Genomic DNA, 23,834 nt, shown 5'->3' on the forward strand with positions numbered 1-23,834 from the left:
AAATGATAAATTACATTATCCTTGTAACGTTTTCAAAGGAAAAAAGAAAACAAAACATTATATGGTAATATATCCGTACAATTTATATGAGACATTTTAGTATTAAAATCTAAAAAGTGAACATACATATAAATATGGGAAGAAATATTCCATTTAGTATTTACCATTTATGGTTATGGACTTCTTTTCTGCATGAACTGTTTATGGACCGATGATATCACTAAATATTAGGTCATATGAATTTAATAATATTTTATTAAATTGATATTTATCACAAAATAATAAACAACGAACATATTAGTAAGCTAATATAAAATATAGAAAATTTTCAAAATTAAATTGTTATATTTCCCACTTCAAATTATATGTTATAATCATTGGATTAAATTTGGTTATTTTCTATTTTTATTATTAATTATTAAAAAAATTTGATAATAATTGAAAAATTACAATAAAAAAAATTGATTCAACATTTCTACTTAGAATATAAATTTGAATAATAATTAGAAAAAACTTTTGAATAATTGTAATTTAAATAAATTATTAAAAAAAAACTGAAAAATTACATGCGACAATCCAGCGTTAGAAGAGGGAGAACAAAATGTGGGGATGAAAGACGTGGCAGGATGTAATTGGTTTGCGGCAGAAAACCGTGTGAAAAATAGCAGAGCAGTAAACGAAGTCAACAAACAACAGCCATCCTCGCACGCTTACACGGTTTACACCGACTACCGGCTACTGACAGATGTGCCTGCAGGCCGTGCAAGACCACGGACTCAGTGGGCTTTTATCCGAACCTTAAGCTCGTCAGTTCCGAACCAACCAGGCTCGTATCGCCCGCCCTATAAAATGCGTACCTCACCCTCCATTTTCCATCTGTATAATTTGCTACAAGCTCTCTACTCTGAACCGTTGACCAGGTAATTTGTCTGATTTTCTGATCGAATTAAGCGATTAGTTTCCTTTTTTTGTTTTGCTTTTTTTTTTTTTTTCTGGGATTTTGGATATCGGATCGACTTGAATTGAAGCGGTTCGACTGTCTCTCTGACACTACCGGGAAATCGGAGGGAAAACAAAGGAAATGGAAAAGAAATGAAAGGAAAAATTGAAGGCTTAAGAGTTTTTAGACTTTTTCTTTTTAAAAAAAATTTTGATTCAACTATAATCGGCAAGTTTCATTGACAAAAGCAATTTCTCTTTCCTTCTATGTATAATCGGATGAAAGTTTTAAGCTAGCTTTGGCGATTGGTTTTGAAGCTAATTACTTTCGGATTATAGTAAAATTTTATGGTTGATTTCTGATTTATAACAGTTTTAGTTACAATAATTCGTTCATTCTGGGTTTGATCCGTGTCGTTTGGCTATCGATCTTTTCGATTTGAAATAGTTTTGCCGAGTTAACCTTTGTTCTGAAGTAAGCTTGCTTCGATACTCTTTTTCTTGTGAGCTTGTGCGGTCAAATGGGTTAAATTTGATTGTGATTTATAACGATAATGACATTTGATCAGCCCCTTTTTTGGTTTTTAAATGAAAGAAATAAGTTTTCTGATCTTAAAATTGTTTTGCGATTTGGTCTTTGTAACACAAACAGATATGTGTATGACTTGTGGTCTCTCACTGTGAATTGTTGACGCTTTGAAAATCTGATAATCACTAGATTTTGCAGAATATTTCAAAATGATCATATAATTGGGGTGAACAGAGTTTCATGCTCAATTTCTGGATGTTTGGGATGTTGTTATCAATTGGTATATATTGATATTTGCGATTAAATCTGATAATCATTAGATTTATGATCCTCGTTTTATTTGATGTTAAAATGGACTTTCTTAAGACTTGTTATTTCATAGTATTATCGCCTTAAAAGCCACGGTAATTGTGATTGCTGACCAGAATTGCTTGATCATAAATTTACATTAATTTATTCATTGTGTGTAAAGCTAGAAGGTTCGTCTGTCTGTTGTTGTCTATTACTATTTGCTTTTTCCTCTCTTTTAAGATATAGTTTCAAACAATTAAAAATGTTCTTAACTTCTTAAGCTTTGGTTATAAACAGATAAAAAACCAAGGATTTGGAGGTGATCGAAAAAGGATGGCACTAGTTTCAGGAGGAAGGTCAACATTAAACCCTGATGCCCCTCTCTTTGTTCCTGCTGCTTTGCGCCAAGTGGAGGATTTTTCACCAGAGTGGTGGCAACTAGTTAAGACTTCAGCATGGTACCGAGACTACTGGCTCAGTCAGCGTGAGGACGAGGAGGCATTTTATGGCAATGTAGAAGATGACATTGATGATGTTGCTCATCTTTTGCCAGAGACATTTGATCTTGATGCTGGCGAAGAGTTTTCTAACATGGAAGCTCAGTTTGAAGAGTTCCTTCATTTTTCTGAAATGAAAGGGGATAAGTCATCTCCAATATTCACTCCCAATGCAATTCATGAAAATGGTATGAATTGAAAATCAGAAAACTAGTTTTGAAAATTTGAAATGAAAAACGTTGATTTGGAAGTTGTAGTTGAACAATCTTTGATTTGGAATGTATAGCAGGCTTAGTAATGGAATCTGAGGCCCTGGTGAAGAATATGAAATTTCTGGATGAAAGGGGTCCTAAGTTTGCAGCAGAACCAGCAAAATATGCAGAGAAGGCAGCCAAGTGCATGAGCCCAAAATACAGCGCCCGTCGCATCCAGCAGCCCCGTTGAAGTTAGCAAACGAAGTTTTTTTTTTCAAGCTTAGTTAACCTCCTGCGTAGTCTATTGTAGTCTGTACTTTCTGTATAGAGCAAGGTTGCAACTCTTTCTCTGCTTCCTTGTTCATGCTCGTGCTATTTTTCTTTTCAATGTAGGAAACAAACTTTTGGCTAACAAAGTTGTATAAAAAAAAACAAAAAAAACAAAAAAGTTGTAAAATTGTAACAAAATGGAAAAAATATATATATTAATAATAATTTCCTTCACCAAGTAGTATTGGATCCTCTCTCTCTCTCTCTCTATAACCTATATGATATTTGCATCATCATTTTCAAAGTTTTATTCAGCAAAACATTTCTCCCATATGGAGACTAGCCGCGTGGTTTCTGGTTTTGAATGAGCTGTAATTGTTGTTTAACCTGAGCTATTGATTTGACGGCGTTGTCGGTCCTCCTGTTTCCAGGCTATATAGGATTGGACTGAATTAACGAGACAGTAGACAGCTTCTTTTATATATATATATATATATATATATATATATATACACGCAGAAATTTTACGCTGGAAACGGTTTGTATGAGAACTGTAATATGGTTCGTATCAGAACTGCAATATTAATGATGGTTTCCAGAACTGTAATATTAGTAATAATGTTTTATAATATTAATGATAATTTTTTAAAAAATCGTTATCAATATTATAAAAAGCTATCATCAATATTGGATCTGTACGAGAACTGTCCATATCATAGACTGTATATATATGTATATAGTCTATCTATAGTGCCGATGGTCTTTATGCTGATCACAGATTTTTTATAGTATTAGTAACGATTTTCTAAAAAATCATCATTAATACTATAAAAAATTATAATTTATGTATATATATACATATACACGAGGAGTCTACAATGCGGTCAGACCGCACCTCTACAATCAGTACTAAAAACGTTTTTTAATTCATAATCGTTAGATGAAAACGAATGGTTCAGATTGCGTCCTTCCTCTTCTCGTCCCAAAGCTCTCTCACGTGTGCTCTCTTTCTCTTCTTCTCTCCTTCCACCCTTCCTCTTCTCCTCTGCTAAAGATCTTCGAATCCTTGATCTGGAAAATTTTCTAGTACTCCCGAAATACTGACAACTGCCATTCTCTGAATGCCATGAGTATCAAATTTCCACTTCAAAAGCTGTTTCGTTTTTCTCTTTCTCTCTCCAAAACACCATTTGTCTACTGCATCTGTTTCTGAAACAAAACCCACCACCAAATAAGACAAATCGTTGTTTCCCTCCTTTTCCATATCTTGTCTTCTTCAAAATGGGTTTCCAATAGACGTTTTTAATCCTAAGCAACATCATTTAATCAAATCAAACATCCAGAATCTTTTTTTTTCCTTTTTTTTATAAAAGCACTTTCAAGGCACAATTTTGTAAGCTTTAAACTTAAGAATTCAAAATTAAAAATATTCCTAAGCTTTCTAGAACCCAATGAAGTCATGTTCTTTATGAATTCATGCTACCCAACAGAGCTTCCTCGAACTCATAATTCCTGGCACAGAGTCCATTGCCGTCTTGATTTGATGCTCAACTACCAGATCCGCATCCAAAGCCGCTGATAACAATCTCAAGCCACCTTTTTCACTTGAATTTCAATGGAACCTCTCTGATTTTTCTCCCATGTTCTGTGGTGGGTTTGGTTTCAGAAAAACAAAAAATAAACAAACGGGAAAGGGAGATTTGCCAAGTTTTCACATGTGAGCCCACCTTCAATCTCAGCCGTTCATACCAATGTTAAAATCCATCGGTAGTGAATTAAAAAATATTTTTGATCCTGATTGTAGAGGTGCGGTCTGACCGCATTGTAGACTCCCTCTATACACATATATATCTTTTCCTATATTTTTGGTTTTGCATAACAGCATCAACATAGCTATGCTAACAAAATTAAGCCCCTATTAATTCTTCAAAAAAATTTACGAATTTAGCATTTTGCAATTACCTATCAATTCTTTACCGGTTTCTATCAGCTATGTCTTTATAATATTTATTTATTTCATTTAAATGATAAATAATTAATATAATAGTTATTTATAATAGTAAAAAAATATTTATCAAAACAAACTTCATTTTATAAATGGTTTTAAATGGTTCTATTGGTGTGTGATTTTTTTAATAAAAATTTTGTAGTTAGTTTTTATAATTTTTTTAAAGAAATTTGTAGTTTAAAATACAAACCAATTATACACAATAAAACCTTTCCAAAAAATATTGAAGAATCAAAAACACAGAGGTTACCAATTAACGTTTAACATTTCAAAAGAGAATTTCAAGCAGAAAAAGCAATCCTTTCCATTTATATATATCTATATATATATATAGAGAGAGAGAGAGAGATGAGAAAGCATTTACATATAGATCTCAAACTGAAAGAAGGATTCCAACATTACTAATAATTAACTACTATTACATCACAATAACTAATAGAACGTTCACCATCATATCTTTGCTTTTTCACAACAAACTCATACATACAACGCAAGTCTACAAATTCATAGAACCAAAAGAACAGTAGTCACCAATACTACTAGAATGATGATGGACTTCCTCAAAAGGTTGTTTTTTAATTGCCTGACCGGCGCAACTCTGGTCGGACAAAGTCTGCATCGGCGGTGACTGAAATGTCAACTGTAGGTCTCAGTTGAGCACACACTTCAATCGCTCCATGGACTGGATCTGAGAGAAAGTTGCTGATGAGTTCCTGGTTGACGGGTGCACCCTTGTCCACTGCAACCAAAGCCTGCTGAGTAAGGATGTAATCAAATCGTGGAGCCCATTTCCTTGATCCCAATCGTGCAGTAGTCGAGCAATTATCAACCATGAAAGAAACTCCACGAGCATGCATAAAGGGATTCAATGAATCCACCGACTCTATTACACTTTCGTTGATGATCTCAGAGTACGAATGTCCTTTTTTCCTCAAGATCTCAATCTGGAATTTCAAGCAATCATGAAAAACCAAAATCAGAGAGCCAAAAACTAAATATTAGTACAACTTCACTTACAAATCTCCTCAAGGTTTGAGGTCAAAGGCCACAGAGTTTACACTTAATTAAAAGCAACATGCCATTTCAAAGCGGAGTTTCATACCTGGGCCATCATTAATGCAAAATAAACACCAGCAGTAAAGGGGTACAATGGGCCCAGATCACCAGCTGGTCGTGTTGATCTGACTCGTTCACCAACTCTCCACATGTGAGTCTGATCAATATTACCCATCGGAAAAGCCGGTAGACCTTCCTTTTCCTGCAACAAAAAAGTGTGCAATAAAATAACACCAATAATACTGAATTATTTTAAACAACATAAGAGGTAAGAAGACAGTAAAATTAACATAGAAAACATAATAAATGTCAAGCAAATCCAAGTTATAAGACAAACTACATGTTTATTGCACATAAATGGTGGGAATGACAAGTATAAGCATACATAGAAGCGACGTCCTGCCAGAACAACACTTCGGATCTCACTACCACAGGCCACATCTTCATAGCACTCATACAAGATCTCCATGCAAGGATAATATGAGGCACTATATGCAGCCTCAAATTCCTTTTTGCCTTCTTCAGATAAGGAATTGTAAACAGCCAACATGCCCTGTTGAAAAGAAATAATACAAAAGATCGTTAACAGCAAAATTGCCAAATCCAAAAATGGATACTTACACAAGGGGAGAGAGAGAGATGGTAAGTGAACAATAAATTCAAAAATTTTGAGCTAAGTGCAACCTTGGTTGAGATTGTTCTAGATATAATTCCTGTTATGCACTCAACAGTATTCTTGTAAGCCAAATCTTCATTCATTCCATTCTCAGTATATCTTCTAAATAATGACTCCACAACACCATGAACAGCACCAAGTAAAACGCCTATTAACCATAAAAGCAGAAATCAGGTATCACGTAAAGTAGACAGAAACAAAAGAATGCAAGAATCTAATTTACCTCGTTCGCCAAAGATGTCACTTCTATATTCCAGCTCTAAAGTTGTAGCAAATGTGAAAGGAGAACCAAGGGCAACAGACATTAGTTAAATGTTATGCAATGGACTTAGATTGTGGTTTCTTAATTGTGAAAGTGAAGAAAGTTTGAAATTAATTCACACAGAACACAAAGTGTACAAAAATATCACAGAACACAAAGTGTACAAAAACATCAAGAGTACTTGATAATTTTGCAAGCTAAAAAGAAGCTGAATTTTAAATAACTAACACAGTGCAGATTCTGAAACAAAAAAATTCATGTGACGCCACATTTGAATTTTAGACTTTATTGACAATATAAGATCACATGATCCACATCGCAGAACTTGCGAGACTAGTCATTAGCATGATTTTATTTGGCCGATAGAGACTCCACAATGCCAGTCATGATTTTGAAGAATTTATTTACAGAAAAACAATGAGAATGCAACTCTTTGACATCATAACACCACTTGAACAAGAACCAGTATTTAATCTACCTTAAAAGATTTTCATTATGGGGTTTCTAAAAAAATAGAAACCAGAAAAAGAGAGTGAAAGAGATCAAAGGCAGGTATAAAACTGGAAGTTCATGTTACTTTTCACTCAGCAAAGAAAAAGTGAAAAACAATGTAAAATACAAAATAAAATGCATGAGAAAAACTTGGAAAGTATATTCAGTTGTACAAAATTAACAGACCTGTGCAGCATCAGAAATAAGAAGCAAAACAAGATCACTGCCCGAGACAGTTTCCCATATATCACCCAGAGTTCCAGTATCTTCTGTAAAACCAGCTGCCCGAGCTTCAGCAAAAGAACGGGAGCCCTTTCTCAATCCAACCTGTAAACATAAACAGCAACCACAGAAGATATATCTTAATAGCAAAAGGCTTTAATACAAGAAACCTTCAAATGGGTAAGGAAGAATTAGAAAGAAAAAAATTACCTTGACGACAATATCAGACTTTGCTTCAGCAAGAGAGTCTCTTAAATTCTGAGCCTGAGCAGGTCCCTAAACCACAAAAAGGAAAATGAAGAAGAAGCAAAAATCAAAAACAAAAATTTATAAACAGAAAGGTGAAAAATAATTGACAATTCAAATGAGAAATTGCATAAAAAGTCATTTTCAACAGAAGCTAATATTTCACCTAACCAAAGCAGTGTTAGATATGTCTTCAAAGAACATACGATAAAGATGTTTTAACACCCATGTTTTAATATCCATATCAGGATACTGTTTTTAAAATTCCTTTACCATTCACCTCAGAAATTGACAAAAAATTGCACTCATTTCTCAAAATTTTATTCTTATAACATGGATTTTATCCTTGCGTCACAGATTTTCATTACTTAGCTTCATCTAGGAAAGGACAATAAAGATAAATAAAAGGTAAACTTAGCTTACCTCAGTTCCATAAACATTAAAAGATCTAAAATTTAATCAACATTCACATAAGGATGCATCAATTAATGATTTTCACAATTCAGACCTCAAAACGTGAACTCAGAGATACTATTGAGACACTGACACAAATACCTCCTTGGTCAGAATGGAAGTGGGAATTATATAAACAAATATTCTTAAGTTTCTCTTACACCAAAATTACACAAGTAGCTTTTAGCTCACAATGTATAAGGTTAAATCAAATGGAACTCTAAAGCATAAAATTACTCACTTTTATTAACTGAGAAATTCAAGAAAAAGTTCATGCTCATTTCCTTTAAATGTTAACAAACCCCATTTCAATGTCGACCAAAAACTCATGAATCATTTAAATTTAGTCACTAAATTCATGGAAAATACAGCAAATCATCCAACGAGAAACAAAAATAACAGCATTTACCTGAGAACCCCAACCGATAACACCAATCTGCTTGATTCCCTTGAAGGCAATGGGCAGCAAAGGGAACAGATTTCTCCCTCCTCTCACAATATACTGCAAAGAAACAGAAACCTCAATAAACAACCAGCTTAAGCTGTATGTAATTATCTCGGACACGGAGAAATAACACATACATTTGGAACTCTAATAATAAAAATTTCAGCATTTTACTCTGTTTCCCATTAAATGAATAGAACCAAACTAAAACGAGCAAGAAAGGAAGGCACACTGAAAAATTTTACTTCCTTTTCATCCCAACCCATTTTCCTAATATCCAAACAAAACCCAAAAAAATAAAAAATAAAAATCGAAAAGTAAAAAAGTAGAGAAGGGGAATTGAAGAGAGAGAGAGAGAGAGACCTCATCATAACCGGCGAGGTTGATCTTCTCCTTGTTGAAAACAGAGGTCTCAAAATCAAGAGAAGCCGGGGGCTTCGAAAGCAGACCCGCCGACATTATTAGCACCAGTAGCTCTACCTTCAACAAACCTCAGTGACTTGGCCGTCATCCACATATAAATCCAGAAAATTTTTGCATCCTCTCATCGTTGTTGAACATAACTCACACTTCTGTCTCTATATGATTATCTCTGCTAATTAATCTAATTAATTATTTATTATTATTATTATTTTTTATTGAAATCTGGTGGGCTTCAAGCTCATGCCCAACAGTGGCCCAAAACCTTAACTAACTCCAACCCAACAATTGCAAGTAAAAGCCCAAAGATATAGAAGTACTTACATGACCCAATAACGACTACCTTATTTTGAAATGCCATGTCATCGTTTGGTAACCGTAATCAAAAAGTCTATAGACGTATTTTGATAGAAGAACAATACGTGCATTTCAGCGAAACACATCATGCACAAAACCGATCAAAATACGTGGCAACTCATGTCCATGCAAAAACAGTTATTCTCCACACGTGTCGCCACACATTCCATCACATCTGTATCACTATGTATACATACACATACACGCATGGACGCATTGGATTTGATCTTCGAAACTGAATGGGAGGCATATATGTTACCCTTAGGATGGTTGATCGTCTCAGATACTTGCAGCATTTTCTCCTTCCTTTTTGTTAATGCTTGAAAACATTAATTCTTCAACTAATTTAACATTTTCATCACCTATCAATTCTTTACCAATTTCTAACAGCTATGCTTGATTTTCTAAAGATCATCAATTAACATAAAATAATGTTAACAAATGAAAGCAGCTATCAGCTCTATATGCTTGGTATTTTTAGTGCAATATTGGAGAGCAATTTTTTTTTTTTTTTTGGGTCTTATATTCTAAAGTTTAGAATGATTAACAAAAAACTAGGGAAAAAAAAATGAAAAGATATATGTGTGTGTTTTCCTCTCATATAAATTGCATTTCTTTCACATATATTTTTTTTTCCCAACTATAATAAGGTGTTTGGTAAAAAGAAAAGTATTAAAAGAAACTGATTTTTGAGAATTAGTTTTTTGGAATTCAGTTTTCTAAGAATGAATTTTTTTAGAATTTTTTTTATAGTGTTCCGTCAATTATAGAAAAAAATAGGACTTACAAGTAATTAAAAAAATTTATATATTAAAATTAAAAGATAAAATTGTATTTAAAAAATAAGTAATATGAGTTTTTAGGGAATTTTAGAATAACACATATTTAGTAGAATCCACTTTCCTTATCAGTTTTCCACATTACAATATTTATTTTCTACTAGGATTCATAATTTTTTTTTAAAAAAAAATTATCAAAATAGAAGAAAATTTCACTTTCTTAATAAATTTTAAATTTCCATTAATTTTACTGCCAACTAAACACCTATAAAAGAAAAGCTAAAATAATATTTGCATACTTTTTGTTTTTGGTTTGAAATGGTAATTAAAAAGCGGAAAAAGTGAAGCCCAGCAAAAATGTTTACATGAAGTTACAGTTGCTTCATGCGATGAACACTACCTTTGTTGATATTATCCGTTTTTTAAAATTTTTTTTATTTTAGAAATCCTAATAAAATTAAAATTGTCCAAGCAAAGCTAGGAACCCTTGGATAAGGACAAATCAAACACGTATATATGTATCCCTATATATATATAAATATCTGCTTAATTATTTTTTCACCCAGCTAACATTGTTCAAAAAAGTTTAATCTTGCTGGATCTCTATATTATATATTGTGGTGGTGACTGGTCAGCTATGTGTATAAGCGGCCTGAATATAAGCGTTGAGGGAGAACGTGTTGCTGATGTGCAGTTGAAGCCGGCGGAAGCGGAAGAAGTAAATAATTGGTTGGAGATGAGGTTGAATGAGAAGACGCTAACGGTGTGCATGGGGGAGATTATTCTTGAATCCAAAGACACTCCACAACATTTTACATCAATTTCTCTGCCTCCTTCTCGTTCCAACATTCAAAACCCCACCATGTGCCGATCATCTATCGAGACTGGACTGTCGAGTTGTTTATCAAAACCGGACCTCCATATGTTTGCAAATCTTCTTCTCACCCCATATATTTATATTTGTGATACTCAAAGTCCATCCACGACCACTGAGGAGCAGCAGCAGCAGCCCCAGCCAGCATGCTTCATTGATTTTGTAGCCCACAAAGTGGCATCTACTGCGCAGGTATTAATTATTAATTCAGAGTCGGTGCATGATGATGGTGATGGTGATGATGAAATGGGATTTTTTGGATTTCACTTTGTGGCTCGTGTGGAGGTTGTATGGGCTATCCCTATTCCCCCTGATGTAGGACTTGTTTTGAAGCGGAAACTTAAGAAACCTGCTGTAATTGACAAACTGACCAAGCAGGCCTTGTTTCAAGTTTCTTCTTCTTCGGATTCGGAGTTGGTTGAGGGCGATTGCAGAATTTGCCTGCAAAAGTATTTATCATCGCATGCCGCTGGCAATATGAATGATTACTTGATCCGTCTACCTAATTGCACCCATGTTTTCCACCAAAAATGCATCCTTGCATGGTTGAAGAAATCTGACTTCTGTCCTCTTTGTAGAGATTTATGCTTGAAAAATCTATATGATGATGATCTCTCTGGTAATTAATTAGGACAAATAAGATTAGTTCTGCTTTATTTTTTAGTTTTCAATTAATTTACTTTTCAATTCAAGTAATTGACTAATCTATTGTTATTTTCGTCATCACAATTACTTTGCTTGACTTTTTATTTGTTTTAATTTTTTTTTTTAATTAGGAATTATTGCAGATCTCTTACTTCCAATTAAGGCAATGCTTACGCTAGTTATATACAAGAGAAATATAATCTGTATTGTGTCTTGGGGCCTCAAAATCGATTATCAAAAGAATAAAATGTTAGTTTAATTGTTTGGTAAAATTTAAAAATTTTAATTAGGGCTATTGGTACTTTTGCCATCCAAATTATATTGGTTCTTGCACATTATATCTTAAACAATTTTTTTCTGACATTTTGTATTATTGGCACACTTGGTGGGACTAAAAACAAGCTTCTTCTCATGGGTAGTAAAATAAAAAATAAAAAATAAAAAATGCAAGAGATGAAGAGTGAATAAAAATAAGAGACATGCTAATTTGGGAAGAAAAAGAAAAATGCAAGGATGGGCAATCTAGTAAAGTCATAAACTGCGGCTTCACAAGTCCAACAACAACTCCTCAGGCAGCAATTCTTTCGGCGACATCATTGGCGATAAGATAAGACGATAGTGTATCTCTCCCTAATAGATCGAGCCCTACTCGGATCATATCTCTCATATTCCACCTATTTCACTCCACTTATGTACCTCGGTTACATTATATTAACTTGATTTTTGAGATTCTTATTTTAGTAAAAATATGTATTTATTGTGGGATTTTTTCCCTTCAATTGTAGCGTGGGTTGCAATTGAGATTTAGAGACATATATTATTCTTTTTTTATTTCTTTATTTGATTCCCTTTAACTGGGATGTAGGTCTCTTCAATTGATTCATATGTATATACACATTTGTTGGAAAATCAATTGGGATTTGATGTCAAGTACTAGATCAATTTTATAATGAGAAGTTTTAATTGCACTATCAAACAAATTTTATATAGTTACATAATAAATTTATATTTTTACCCCTACATAAAATTACTATTAAAGATATTTACTAATTAAATATATTTATATTCAAAAGTATAGAATTCAACATTTTAAATGTATTTAGAAGTATATAAATAAACATCTTAAATATTTTTGGATATGAACATTTCAAATGTGTTTAAAGCATCTTCAATGATAAACATTTTAAACATGTACAAAAGTATATGACTAAACATCTTAAATATATTTAAAAGTATACAACTGAATGTTTTTAAAAATATTTATAATTTTGAAATAGAATATTTTAACGAATATATTTTTTCATTGTCCAATAGTATTTTAACAGGAAAAAAAAATTTATAAAATTTTCATGACCATCAATTTCGTCCAAAAACATTTTGAAAAGTTTTCGTATAATGATGTGTAATTTATAAACGATTTACAAACAAAAAGAAAAGTGTATTTTTTGGCTTTGTTAAAACGGTATGAATTGTGATATTTTAGATAATAAAAATATTATATAAAATTATTTTATATTTTTTATATATTTAAATGGTAATGTAAATATACTGGATAGAATTTTTTTAGAATGGTAAAAAAAACTTCGTTTTTACAATACTTTTGAAGAAAAAATCAATAATAATGGGGAAAATTGGTGAGGAATTAGGATCCCCACCCTACTCGGGCTCCTTGTATACATGCTGGGAAATAAAGTAGTGATGGGGCGTACAAACTGGCAAAAGGATAGGAGTGGAGGAGGCCACCCTGGCTCATCCCGTCCCATTGCCATCCTTGCTTTGTAAAGAGATAGAATTTTGGATCATTTTGGTAAAAAAAAAAAATAAAAAATAGTCTTCTTTATTCTGTGGAATTTTGTGTAGATCAAAGACTCAAAAACTCATATTCAATAAAGGCTTGGTCCAATAAAGCTTTTAAAAGTGTTATTCTTTTTGGCTTTAAAATTTCAGCTTTTAAAATTTGAAAACTATTACCACCTTGGTCTAAATTGGTTTACTTTATAAATTTTTGGTAGGAACTCCTCAATTCGTCATCCATTTTTGCACAAAAATAATTCATTTAAGCCTTTACTGTAGTATTGTGTCAACCAATCAATGTTCCCCTTACTGGCCCATATGGTTGCTTGGGCAACTGGAAAAATAGTATATTTTGTATATAAGAAATATATTTAGCCTATTGGGCTTAAGGAGTTTGTTTTCTCAAAATTAACTATCAATAATAAATATGATTGTATCTCTATATGTATAGATACTATTTTATAAAGGTAGATTTAATACTAAAATCATATGATAAATCTGATACGAGGATGGTTTTATAAATATATATATATATATATATATATACATATATTGAATCAGTGCATTATTATATAATACATTTTAAAAATAAATGTACAAAAATGTATTTAATCTTTGTATTTATTAGAAATTTAAAATTTTAGTGGATAATTTAGGGAATACCCATGAAATTTTTAATATTGAATGATTAACAAATAATATTTAATATATATGCAATGGTTTTATATATATATATACACTATTTTATAAAGGTAGATTTAACACTAAAATCATCTGGTAAATCTGATATGAGGATGGTTTTATAAATATATATATATATATATATATATATATATATATATATATATATATATACATATATTAAATCAGTGCATTATTATCTAATACATTTTAAAAATAAATGTACAAAAGTACATTTAACCTTTGTATTTATTAGAAATTTAAAATTTTAGTGGATAATTTAGGGAATACCCACGAAATTGATTAATATTGAATGATTAACAAATAATATTTAATATATATGCAATAGTTATTAATAACACCGTACACATTAACTCAATAAGTATTAATATTACAACAAACAATACAGTATGATAAGAATATCATGTGAAAATTGGCAATTTTTTTTTTACCCCAATCCCCTAACTCATGTCATTAGATACAAACATGACATGTAATATATATGTTTTTTTTCCTGTTTTCACCTTATTTTAGGTGTAACCACTAATTCACCCAAAAAAGGATACTAATTGAAACTAATTATTTCACCTTCAGAAGATCAAGTAACTTCAACTTGTTTTCTTATTCAGAACATAAAATTTGCATTCTAAATTTTCTAATTTTAATTGCAATGCATGTTGAGAACATGTGCAGACTACTTATTTCATGCTTTTAGAACGAAACTCCTATAAAAGTTTTTTTCCCCTCTCTCTTCCTTTTCCTGCTGCTTTCTCTTTTTTCAATGGTATGTTTATTTTGTTTTATTTTTACTTGCCAATACTTACAAAAAAAAAAAAAAAAAAAAAGTTCCATGTACTCATTCTAATTATAGAGAATGAGCTTTTTCCCATAACAAACACTTCCTAGTTTTGTTTTTTTGTTTTCCCCTTAATTTTTCTAAAACACTCATTAACTACACTCTTGGGCAATCTAGTTTGTCCCAAATTCAAACTATACCCTACATTTGATTTCATGATTAGAGCTTCCATTTTAATTTTGGTTTTATAGACCCTTTATTTTCTATAGTTTTAATTAAGTTCTTCAAATTTAGTGTTACATTTCAATTTGGACATTCCATAGTTTACTGTTATTAAGCCTTTTTTTTTTTTCCTTGCATATGCATGAATTATCTCTCTCCGTATGTATATATATATATATATATATACTAGTAATACATTAGACCAATCACGAATACCGTTTCAAGGTGAAAAGGTGTAATTTTCGTTTGGTTGTGAACTATTTTGATGCTATATGTCATGCATTATGATGGTTTTCATTCATCATGCAAAACTTCATTTTCATTCATCATACAATATTTCACATTCATGTATTTCTCCTGATTTGCACTCCCTTACACTATTTATACTGTGTCTTTTCTCCTTTCTATCTGTACTATTAGCTATATTCTCTTCTATCTATCTTTCTTGCTGTCACCTCTCTCTAAGTACCCTCTGCCTCCCAACTCTCAATGGCTTTCCCAAGGACTTTGATGCTCGAAACCACTGATAACGTCACCACTACGTTGGAGGAACAATTGGCCTATCTCATCCCCGAAGTGAAAAAATATTTCACAGAAAACACAGCTTTTACCTCGATGGCTGTTCAAGTGAATGAGGAAGAATTAAATGGAATTCTGAAATATTGCTCTGCTTTGTACGAGTTGCTCCACAATGTTCAAATGGAAGACATGAGAGACATGGGAGATAACCATGAAGCCTGGAACTAGTTTAGAACTTTTCTCAGGTGAAAGTCATCCACTTACGTTGAAAATCTCCAACAAGCAGCTGAACGCCTGGGGTTCACTAATGTGGATTTCAAGAAAGCAACCTCGATGCCTTGATTAACTGCTTCCTGGAGGCCCGTTTCTCTTTAATTAATTAGGTTATCTGTTACACGTAAAATAAAAGCCATTTGGCTGGCAATCTATGTTTTAGGGGTAGGTTTTAAATTTAGAAAAAAAAAATAAAATAAAAGGGCCATTCGGCAAGAGATATGCCACATGTGTAAATATTTATTCAAAATAAATAAATAAATAATTTGTTAATTTGGGCAAGTAAAAGAGACTTGGGCTTCTTTGTATTTTTATATATAAAAACTTGGTACAGACGTGTTCTCATACAAGACTAGCACGTGCATTGCTGTGAAACACCTCATGCATAAAACAGATCAGAATACGTGGCAACTCATGTCCATGCAACATACTCGTTCTCTGCACGTGTCGCCACAAATCCCCATCAAATGATCTGTATGTATACTGTAAGCATACATACTTTTTAAACTTGATTCTTATCAGAACCGCACATTGATCTTATGGTGATTTCAGACATTGGAATGAAAACATGGGAGGACTAGGACTAAACTCTCTTCCACCACCACTTCCACCTCCACCTCCATGGGAAGTTATGGTTCTTGTTTCCCACCGCCTTGACCCCAAAACCCTAGCCATTGCTTCCTGTGTTTGCAAGTCATGGTCCATTTCCATGTCCTCCGACCACCTCTGGAAACCCATCTGTGCCAACCACTTCCCTTCCCTCTCCAACCTCCACCCAACCGTCTCCTACCGCCGCCTCTACGCCACTGCTCATTCCTCATCCAAGCACCGCCTTCAACTTAAAACCCCTTCAAAACCCCGCCTTTCTCTCGCCGACCTCATCTTCGCCGTCAACATCGTCCCCAAAAGTTGCTGTAATTCCAACATGGTGGCGCTCACTGTCACGGGAGACGAGCTTGCCGTCGATCCGAACGAGGTTTTTAAGTTCGATTTGCAGGTTAATGACTACTACGACGACGAGCGTCCATGTATGCTGGAAGCCATGGAAGAGATGAAGATAAGTTGGAATATAGTTTTGAAAGGGTGGAGAGGGGTTTTCACCATGATGGATTGCCACGGCAAGGTTAGCTTCTCGCCGGGAGGCGATGGGTGGTTCTCGGGGGAGCTTCCGCCGGCGGGATGCTGCTGCTCGATTGGCTCTACTACTAGCGGCATAGTGGCGGATTTGAAAGTTGGGTATTGTACTAGGAGGGGAAATAGTAGTGGTGCTGCAGGGAAAGTTAGGATTGAGAAAGTGAGTTTAGGAATATTGAATGTTTTGAATTGGAGATATGTTACCCTTGAGGATGGTCTTAGATATTTGCAGCATTTTCTCCTCCCTTTTGATACTAATGCTTTACCGTATGATCATATATTAAATTAATGTACACATCTTCTACTAGCTGGTTTTTACTTTATTCATAATATATAGCCAATAAGCCAAACTATGCTATATATATATATATATATATATATATATGTTAATTCATAACATCACATATCATTTCTCAACCCCAAAAAAAAAAAAAAAAAAAAGTATATATCTCAAGTCTCAACATTCATGATTAGCGCAAGATAGTAAGAAAAATTACATCAAGTTAATTTGCTACATGGATAGCTAAATCGTAACTATTAAAAATTGTCCCATAAATAAATATTCTTTCCAAAAAAAAAAAAAGAAAGAAAAAAGAAAAAAGGGCACTTTTAGTCTAATGGAAACTAAAATGGGCAGTGGGTCCACGCGCAAAGCTTGTTTGAGAAGCTGCGAGAGAGTGTAGGCTATAATTTTCAAGATACCCGCTCATAAACCCGCCAAGGGAAAGAAAACTGGAAACGGAAAGACTAAAATATTCCACAAGGTTGATGATATTTACGGAAATACCTTCATCTCCGCTATTTAACAGACCATAAAGAAATTTCTTCTTCCCACTTTTTGCCAATTCAAATCAATACGCACGAAAAACACCATGGCGCCAAAGAAGACCGCACCTGCAGTTTCTCCCTCTCCAATAGCAATCGGTAAAGAATCCATACAAATCAACCGCTTTTTAATGGAAAAAACTTTCATTCTCTTTCGTTTTTATTTTTGTCTTTTTTTATTTTTTTTATTTTTTTTTGAGTTCCATTTACGTTTGGTAGGCAATTGCAAGGTTACAGTGGACGCTCGCAATTTCAGTTTCGAATCCCACCCAAATAGCCTTCAAATCTCCGTTTCCAGAAGTGCCAAAATCAACATTTCAGGTATTCAATTGAAACCCCATTTCCACCTCATATGTAACAATGGGCTCACGGGTTTCTTATTTTATTTGATTATTATTATTATTATTTTTTCCTGAAAATGCTATTTCGGGGTTGGGTTTATTGTGCTGTTGTATGTGACAGTGAGAGAAGAGATAATAAATAGAAAGAATGATGATGATAATACCAGGCTTATTAAATCTGGAGAAACAGGTATTTGTTATTTATTCATTTTCTGAATATTTGGTACTGGGAGATGTTTGATATTTGAATTTTTCAATTGTGGCATATCAGAGGAGTTGGAGAGAGATCATTCTCATGAGGATGAGTTCTTGTTCGTGCTTGTTAATCCTAAAGATGTCAATCACTCTACCAAATCCCACCTTCAGGTAAATTTTACCTCCGCCTCAGTTCATGAATTGGATGAGTTTACCTTTTTTTACTTACTGTATAGACTATTAGCTGATACCTGTTTATTCCCAATGTGTCAACAATTATGCAGTTTTAGTTTTGCTAATCTTACAGAGATGAACTAATTTTGTAAAGTGGGTTTTGCAGGAAGTACTTAAATTGTACACGAGGGAACTTCCCACCATGAATTTTGCGGCAAATACTGGGAAGCAATCAATGTTCTTGGAAAGATGTGTAATGAATGGGTATAAAAACGTATACCAGTTTTAACTATTAAAAATTGTATTTCTTTTGTTATGGATTTTTATATTATCTTATTTTTTTTAAGTTTACTTGCTTTTATATATGTTTGTGAGTGTTTGTAATCACTAATAGCTTATGACTTTTTTATGCAGGAAATATTGCACCCTGCTTTTGAAATCCCCTGGAGAGGTAAGTTTACCATGTTACAAATTTATTCTTTTTTTTATTTTTTTTAATTTTTTACCTGGTAATGTTTTCCAGTGAATACAACTAACTCACCGTTACAGCAGCGACGGACTAATTCAGATGTTTGTTACATACTTGTTTCCTTTTTTTTTAAAATTTGTACAGGTTATAGCTGCAATTACTTATCAAATAGTTCCTGCTGACACACAATATGCTGAGATTCCACTGGCTGCTGTTAGTTCAATCTACCAACACAAGGTCATTCTGCTGAACCTCAAACAGAATTCTTGTTCTTTTGTTCGGTTCCTTCTAGTTTAGGTCCACGTGAACATAAAAGTTCAGCACCAACTTATTTGCTTTTTAGGAGCAACTATACCACTCTTACAATTTCATTTTATTTTGTGCATGTTTGTTGTTTTATACACACAATGGTCTTCTAGCTTTGCTTGGGATTATTATCTCCTATCTTTTTCCTCTAGAATTACCAGCACCATTGATGTTGTTGTGTTCATTTGTGATTTTGTTTTAAGGGCTAAATGACTAATATTTTCAGGGATTTGGTTGCTTCTTGTTCATGGAACTAAGAAAGAGACTTCAGAGTGTAGGCATATGCACAATATTCTGTTGGGGAGACAAGGAGTCTGAAGGATTTTGGCATAAACAGGTAATTAGCCAATGTCTCTTCTCAGGACCATAGCTTGGTATGGTAATTCTATCTGCTGGTTTGTATATATTACTTCCTGGAACCTTCATAATCATTAACATTTTAATAAATCAAGATTGCAAATATGTATCATTTAGCAGTTAAGAAGATTTTATTTCTTTATCCTTCCTTCCTTCTTCCTTTATATCTAAATAAAAGGCACATTCAGTAAGGTATTCTACAATAAGAAGGTAGGTTGTAAGATGACCCTTATCCATTAAATGTTAATTAATATTATTACTTTTATAGTTATTGTTCATTTGATTTTAGTGTTTGAATTTGAAAATTTACTCTAAGTGCAGGGTTTTGTATCAGTGGCAGAGGTGGATACCAAGGGTAGAGCTCGCAGGTTACCGATTAAAGCTGACATTCGCAGAGCATTATGCTTCCCTGGTGGTTCAACTCTCATGGTTTCTCATCTGAACCGTGATATTTCAGCTAACTCTACATATCCTTTGAAAACAGGTTTTCCATTAAAGCCTAATGGGAAATATTTGCCAGCTGCTGCTGTTGAAATTAAATATCCTGCATTATCTAAAGATGGTTACAGCAACATAGATCCACCAAAACAAATTACTTCAGTATCTGAAAATTCTCAGCCTGTAGGATCAATAAAGAACCATGTTCTTTCCGGAGAACGCAATAAATTGGATGGTTCTTTGTGTCTAGTTGAAATACAGGGTTACAGGAACTCAGTTCCTTTTGCAGGAGGGAATTCTGACAAATTGGTTACTGGAATGGAATTATCATTGCCAGTCAATTGTGAGGAATCTGGCCATGAGAACACAAGTGGCAGATTGGAAGAAACCGTGCAAGAGACTGGAGCTGATTTTGACAGCAAATATTTTTCTTTTCCTACTCAAGATTCACGTGCAAAGAGGAGGGTTTGGGAATCTTCGTTATCATCATTGAAGTCAAAAAAAGTAAAGGGGAGCCACCTAGTTGGATGCCATTGTGGGTCTAACTGTGATATAGTTTGTGAGAGTGATGGATATTATTCTTGTTTTCAAAGATGCACCCTGGACGGTTCAAAGAATGATAAATTGGTTGGACTTCCTCCTATAAATACTTTGACTGGCAGTAGTGAAGAGAAGATTGCTCAAGGCTGTGATGCTGGCAATCTAACAACAGAAGCTCCAATCAGGAAAGAATTTCACTCTCAAAGGCAATGTTATAAAATCATGTTAATGAACATTGCAGATGATACCAAAAAAGCACATCTCACAAAGGTGCACCCTGACCCAAATTATATAACATATATATGTATATTTTAAAATCATATATGAGTGGTTCATTTGTGTCCTTTAAATCATCATTACTATTCTTCCTCGTACTAAATTTACATAATTTCTTGATCGAATTCGTCTTTTGTTAAGTCATCAAACCTTCCTTCAGTTGAATTGAAGTAAATCTTTAATCAAGAAGTATCTTTTCGATATAGGTAATTGAAGATCTTGGTGGTAGTGTTACCTCCGATGGAAATACATGTACACATGTTATCACAGGAAAAGTGAGAAAAACCTTGAATTTCTGTACCGCTCTCTGTTCAGGGTTAGTGATTAGGTCCTTCTATATTGTTTGTTTATCGCTATTCAACTTCTTTTCTCCTCATTTTCTTAACTATTTTGAGTCTTCTTTGCATTCTACTTGTTTTTACCATACCCGTTTTACATGGAAAGGTATTTTTGGGCCATCTTAAAATTTTGTAACAAGAGGAATTGTTTTCAGTGCTTGGATAATCTCAGCATGCTGGCTAAAAGAAAGCTTCCGGCAAGGCAGATTTGTGGGTGAGTTGGAACGACTAGATTGTATTGTTTTATGGTAATTACTCATTATTTGAAGACCTAAATGACCTTTTTTTTTTTTTTTTTTTTTTTTTTTTTTTTTTGAATCTAAATTTTGCAGATGAGTTACCATATTTATTAAATGATGAAGAGTATGCGGCGAAGTATAGAACTGAGATGAGAGCTGCAGTTCTCAAAGCAAAAGAAAGTCCTGGAGCGTTGCTTAAAGGGTATAATGTTTGCATAGCTACTCATGTTCAACCCCCGGCCAGGACTTTATCTGCCATTGTTAAGTCTGCTGGTGGAGATGTAAGTTGGAATTATGGTTGCAAAGCATATTTCTTCTAGTTGTGCAAAACAATCCCATCATGCATATCATATTATTATTATTATTATTATTATTATTATTATTTATACAAATAATCGATATCCTAGAATTCCTGCCTAGTTCCTTGTCCTTTGTTTTAGGATTGATCTGAATATGGACAAAACAGAATTGAAAAAGTTGTAAGTTCTATAAATATCTCATTGTTTTCAATTGTGTCTATAAATATCTCATTGTTTTCAATTGTGTTGAAATCCAGGTCATTGGTGGATTGAAGAAAGTAAAGGAACCATCAAGGACAATATTTGTGGCATGTGAAGAGGACATGGAAGAAGCAAGGTTTGCTGTTAAAAAGGGTATATGGACTTTCAGCAGTGATTGGCTTATGAACTGTGTCATGAGCCAAGAACTCGATTTGGAGGCACCCCAGTTCGCAGAGTCTCTTTAAGGAGACACTAATTTTATTACCTATTTGTTGATCATTTGGGTGTATATAAAATTTTCTGGTCTCAAATTCTATTTCATACTAAATAGGTGATCATAAAGAGAAACTTTGACTTCAAGAAACGTTTTATGCTTTTTGAGAGGCACTTCATTGATATGTTCGTTTGGTGGGTGAAACTTGTTTTAAGGAGCTCACAAGTCACACCAATGGCAAAATGTGTTGCAAATTTGTTACTATAGATGACACGAGGAAAAATAGAGAGAAATATTTAAAGTTTCCAATTGATGATAATTGATTGAAAAAAAAAAAGAGATAATCTAATAATATGAGAAACGATTAATGTCTTTTTTTATATACGAACAATGAAGATCAAAAAAGTTTTTTTTATTTATATAATTCAGGCATAAGAGCGATTGTTGCAAGAAAACACACCAAGAAAAGAAAAGAAAAAAGAAAAAGAAAACACTTTCACATGTATATTCCCCTTCTCTCCAAACAAAAGAAAAACAAGAACAAATTACCAACAATCGGTGCATCAAGCTCTTCTTCCTCTACCAAAACAACTCAAAAAGTGTCCAACAAAAGGCCTTAACAGGGGTTGGAAACCTCATAAAACTCCTCCCAACAGGAATAGTCTTCTTTTTCCAATTCCTCAACCCTGTCATCATCAACAATGGCAAATGCAACACCGTTAACAAGTACCTCGACGCCATTCTCATCGGCCTCTGTGGCTTTTCTTGTTGCTTTACACCTTTCACTGATAGTGATGGAAATACCCGCTATGGGATTGTCACTAAAAATGGCCTTTGGCCAACTTCTAGTTCCTCAAGTTCCATGGATTTATCATCATATAAGCTAAGGTTTAGAGATTTCGTACCCGCTTTCTTCGCTGTGATTGTGTTCGCGGGTTTGTCTCTCCTTGATACAAATACTGTGAGGTGTTTCTATCCGGAATTTGAAGATACAGAGAAAGTTCTTCTTCAAGTTTTGCCTCCTGTTATTGGTGTGGTTTCGGGCTCTGTGTTTATGTTGTTTCCTAATACTCGCCATGGAATTGGATATCCTCAAAGTGATAGTACATCACATGAATACTAACTACAGATTTCCTAGCTAATGTTCTGTTTTATTAACCGAATTTGAAGATTGATTTAAGAATTATTAATTTGGTTTTTGTTTAATGTTGTCTTTTTTTTTTTGGTTCTTGTTCAAAATTTGTATTGCTTGTTTGTATAAGATATATATACGTTCTTGATGGATTTGAACTGCTAAGAAGTGTACTATGTATGTTTTTTATTGTTAAATTTTTAATCAAAGTTTGATTTTTTATTTTTGTGTCTTTCATTGTTTTGTAATTGGTATGAGCTAACATACGTTAAGAGACACAAATACATGATAATTTAAGGCAGGCTCAAGCCCTTGTTTAACTATGATAATTCTTTTAAAAATTTTGTTTTTAAAATCAGAAAAAAAAGTTTTTTCATGGTTGCATGAAGGCTATAAAAAAATGATCTTTTGTTACA

At 33.3% G+C, this 23,834-nt stretch overlaps 6 protein-coding genes across 12 annotated transcripts; 5 read left to right on the forward strand and 1 right to left on the reverse strand.

Annotated features, from left to right (window-relative positions):
• Positions 1-762: 762 nt before the first annotated feature.
• On the forward strand, positions 763-2,959 carry LOC107431647 (protein EARLY RESPONSIVE TO DEHYDRATION 15). Of its 2 annotated transcripts, none has more exons than XM_016042619.4 (3): positions 763-920; positions 2,057-2,444; positions 2,543-2,959. In XM_016042619.4, the coding sequence occupies exons 2-3, from the start codon at positions 2,093-2,095 to the stop codon at positions 2,698-2,700; spliced, it is 510 nt and encodes a 169-aa protein (XP_015898105.1). In that variant the 5' UTR covers positions 763-920; positions 2,057-2,092; the 3' UTR covers positions 2,701-2,959. The 2 variants fall into 2 exon arrangements, with proteins under 2 accessions (XP_015898105.1, XP_015898106.1); XM_016042620.4 differs by having other exon boundaries at positions 2,546-2,959.
• A 2,116-nt stretch (positions 2,960-5,075) lies between these two features.
• On the reverse strand, positions 5,076-9,165 carry LOC107431588 (ketol-acid reductoisomerase, chloroplastic). Its single transcript, XM_060812683.1, has 9 exons — positions 8,944-9,165; positions 8,545-8,637; positions 7,647-7,712; positions 7,395-7,541; positions 6,684-6,768; positions 6,469-6,608; positions 6,170-6,337; positions 5,831-5,986; positions 5,076-5,672 (listed from the first exon to the last, which is right to left on the reverse strand). Exons 1-9 carry the CDS (start codon positions 9,037-9,039, stop codon positions 5,304-5,306), a joined length of 1,320 nt encoding a protein of 439 aa, XP_060668666.1. The 5' UTR covers positions 9,040-9,165; the 3' UTR covers positions 5,076-5,303.
• Positions 9,166-10,716: 1,551 nt separating this feature from the next.
• Positions 10,717-11,806, forward strand: LOC112493545 (uncharacterized). The gene has a single exon (XM_025079492.3). The coding sequence runs from the start codon at positions 10,774-10,776 to the stop codon at positions 11,635-11,637; it is 864 nt and encodes a 287-aa protein (XP_024935260.2). The 5' UTR covers positions 10,717-10,773; the 3' UTR covers positions 11,638-11,806.
• Positions 11,807-16,449: 4,643 nt separating this feature from the next.
• On the forward strand, positions 16,450-17,381 carry LOC107431610 (probable F-box protein At5g04010). Its single transcript, XM_016042577.4, has one exon. It carries the CDS (start codon positions 16,509-16,511, stop codon positions 17,361-17,363), a length of 855 nt encoding a protein of 284 aa, XP_015898063.2. The 5' UTR covers positions 16,450-16,508; the 3' UTR covers positions 17,364-17,381.
• Positions 17,382-17,502: 121 nt separating this feature from the next.
• On the forward strand, positions 17,503-22,468 carry LOC107431598 (uncharacterized). Of its 6 annotated transcripts, none has more exons than XM_048466104.2 (14): positions 17,503-17,998; positions 18,119-18,220; positions 18,362-18,430; positions 18,512-18,606; positions 18,764-18,873; positions 19,024-19,060; positions 19,223-19,315; positions 19,611-19,721; positions 20,063-20,225; positions 20,469-20,989; positions 21,202-21,311; positions 21,489-21,547; positions 21,666-21,853; positions 22,129-22,468. In XM_048466104.2, exons 1-14 carry the CDS (start codon positions 17,947-17,949, stop codon positions 22,315-22,317), a joined length of 1,899 nt encoding a protein of 632 aa, XP_048322061.2. In that variant the 5' UTR covers positions 17,503-17,946; the 3' UTR covers positions 22,318-22,468. The 6 variants fall into 6 exon arrangements, with proteins under 6 accessions (XP_048322061.2, XP_048322060.2, XP_048322057.2 ...); XM_048466103.2 differs by adding an exon at positions 22,013-22,051 and having other exon boundaries at positions 20,063-20,989; positions 22,129-22,268; XM_048466100.2 differs by having other exon boundaries at positions 18,137-18,220; positions 20,063-20,989.
• Positions 22,469-22,520: 52 nt separating this feature from the next.
• On the forward strand, positions 22,521-23,433 carry LOC107431575 (protein DMP2-like). Its single transcript, XM_060812684.1, has 2 exons — positions 22,521-22,543; positions 22,716-23,433. The coding sequence occupies exons 1-2, from the start codon at positions 22,521-22,523 to the stop codon at positions 23,407-23,409; spliced, it is 717 nt and encodes a 238-aa protein (XP_060668667.1). The 3' UTR covers positions 23,410-23,433.
• The last annotated feature ends 401 nt before the right edge of the window (positions 23,434-23,834 follow it).

Source organism: Ziziphus jujuba, chromosome 11, assembly GCF_031755915.1.
Source record: "Ziziphus jujuba cultivar Dongzao chromosome 11, ASM3175591v1".
Lineage (NCBI taxonomy): Eukaryota > Viridiplantae > Streptophyta > Magnoliopsida > Rosales > Rhamnaceae > Ziziphus > Ziziphus jujuba.

What these genes read in the sequence shown, in the direction of transcription:
- LOC107431575 (XM_060812684.1), top strand. Translation starts at nt 22,521, where the DNA reads ATGGCAAAATGTGTTGCAAATTT. An exon ending in GCAAAATGTGTTGCAAATTT is followed by an intron (nt 22,544 to 22,715) that starts GTTACTATAGAT and finishes TATATAATTCAG; the next exon opens with GCATAAGAGCGATTGTTGCA.
- LOC107431598 (XM_025066871.3), top strand. Translation starts at nt 17,947, where the DNA reads ATGGCGCCAAAGAAGACCGCACCTGCAGTTTCTCCCTCTCCAATAGCA. An exon ending in CTACCAAATCCCACCTTCAG is followed by an intron (nt 18,607 to 18,763) that starts GTAAATTTTACC and finishes AATTTTGTAAAG; the next exon opens with TGGGTTTTGCAGGAAGTACT. An exon ending in GTTCAATCTACCAACACAAG is followed by an intron (nt 19,316 to 19,610) that starts GTCATTCTGCTG and finishes TAATATTTTCAG; the next exon opens with GGATTTGGTTGCTTCTTGTT.
- LOC112493545 (XM_025079492.3), top strand. Translation starts at nt 10,774, where the DNA reads ATGTGTATAAGCGGCCTGAATATAAGCGTTGAGGGAGAACGTGTTGCT.
- LOC107431588 (XM_060812683.1), bottom strand. Translation starts at nt 9,039, where the DNA reads ATGTCGGCGGGTCTGCTTTCGAAGCCCCCGGCTTCTCTTGATTTTGAG. An exon ending in CTGATGCTGCACAGGTCTGT is followed by an intron (nt 6,769 to 7,394) that starts TAATTTTGTACA and finishes CATAACATTTAA; the next exon opens with CTAATGTCTGTTGCCCTTGG. An exon ending in TTGCATTAATGATGGCCCAG is followed by an intron (nt 5,673 to 5,830) that starts GTATGAAACTCC and finishes TTGAAATTCCAG; the next exon opens with ATTGAGATCTTGAGGAAAAA.
- LOC107431647 (XM_016042619.4), top strand. Translation starts at nt 2,093, where the DNA reads ATGGCACTAGTTTCAGGAGGAAGGTCAACATTAAACCCTGATGCCCCT. An exon ending in CAATGCAATTCATGAAAATG is followed by an intron (nt 2,445 to 2,542) that starts GTATGAATTGAA and finishes TGGAATGTATAG; the next exon opens with CAGGCTTAGTAATGGAATCT.
- LOC107431610 (XM_016042577.4), top strand. Translation starts at nt 16,509, where the DNA reads ATGGGAGGACTAGGACTAAACTCTCTTCCACCACCACTTCCACCTCCA.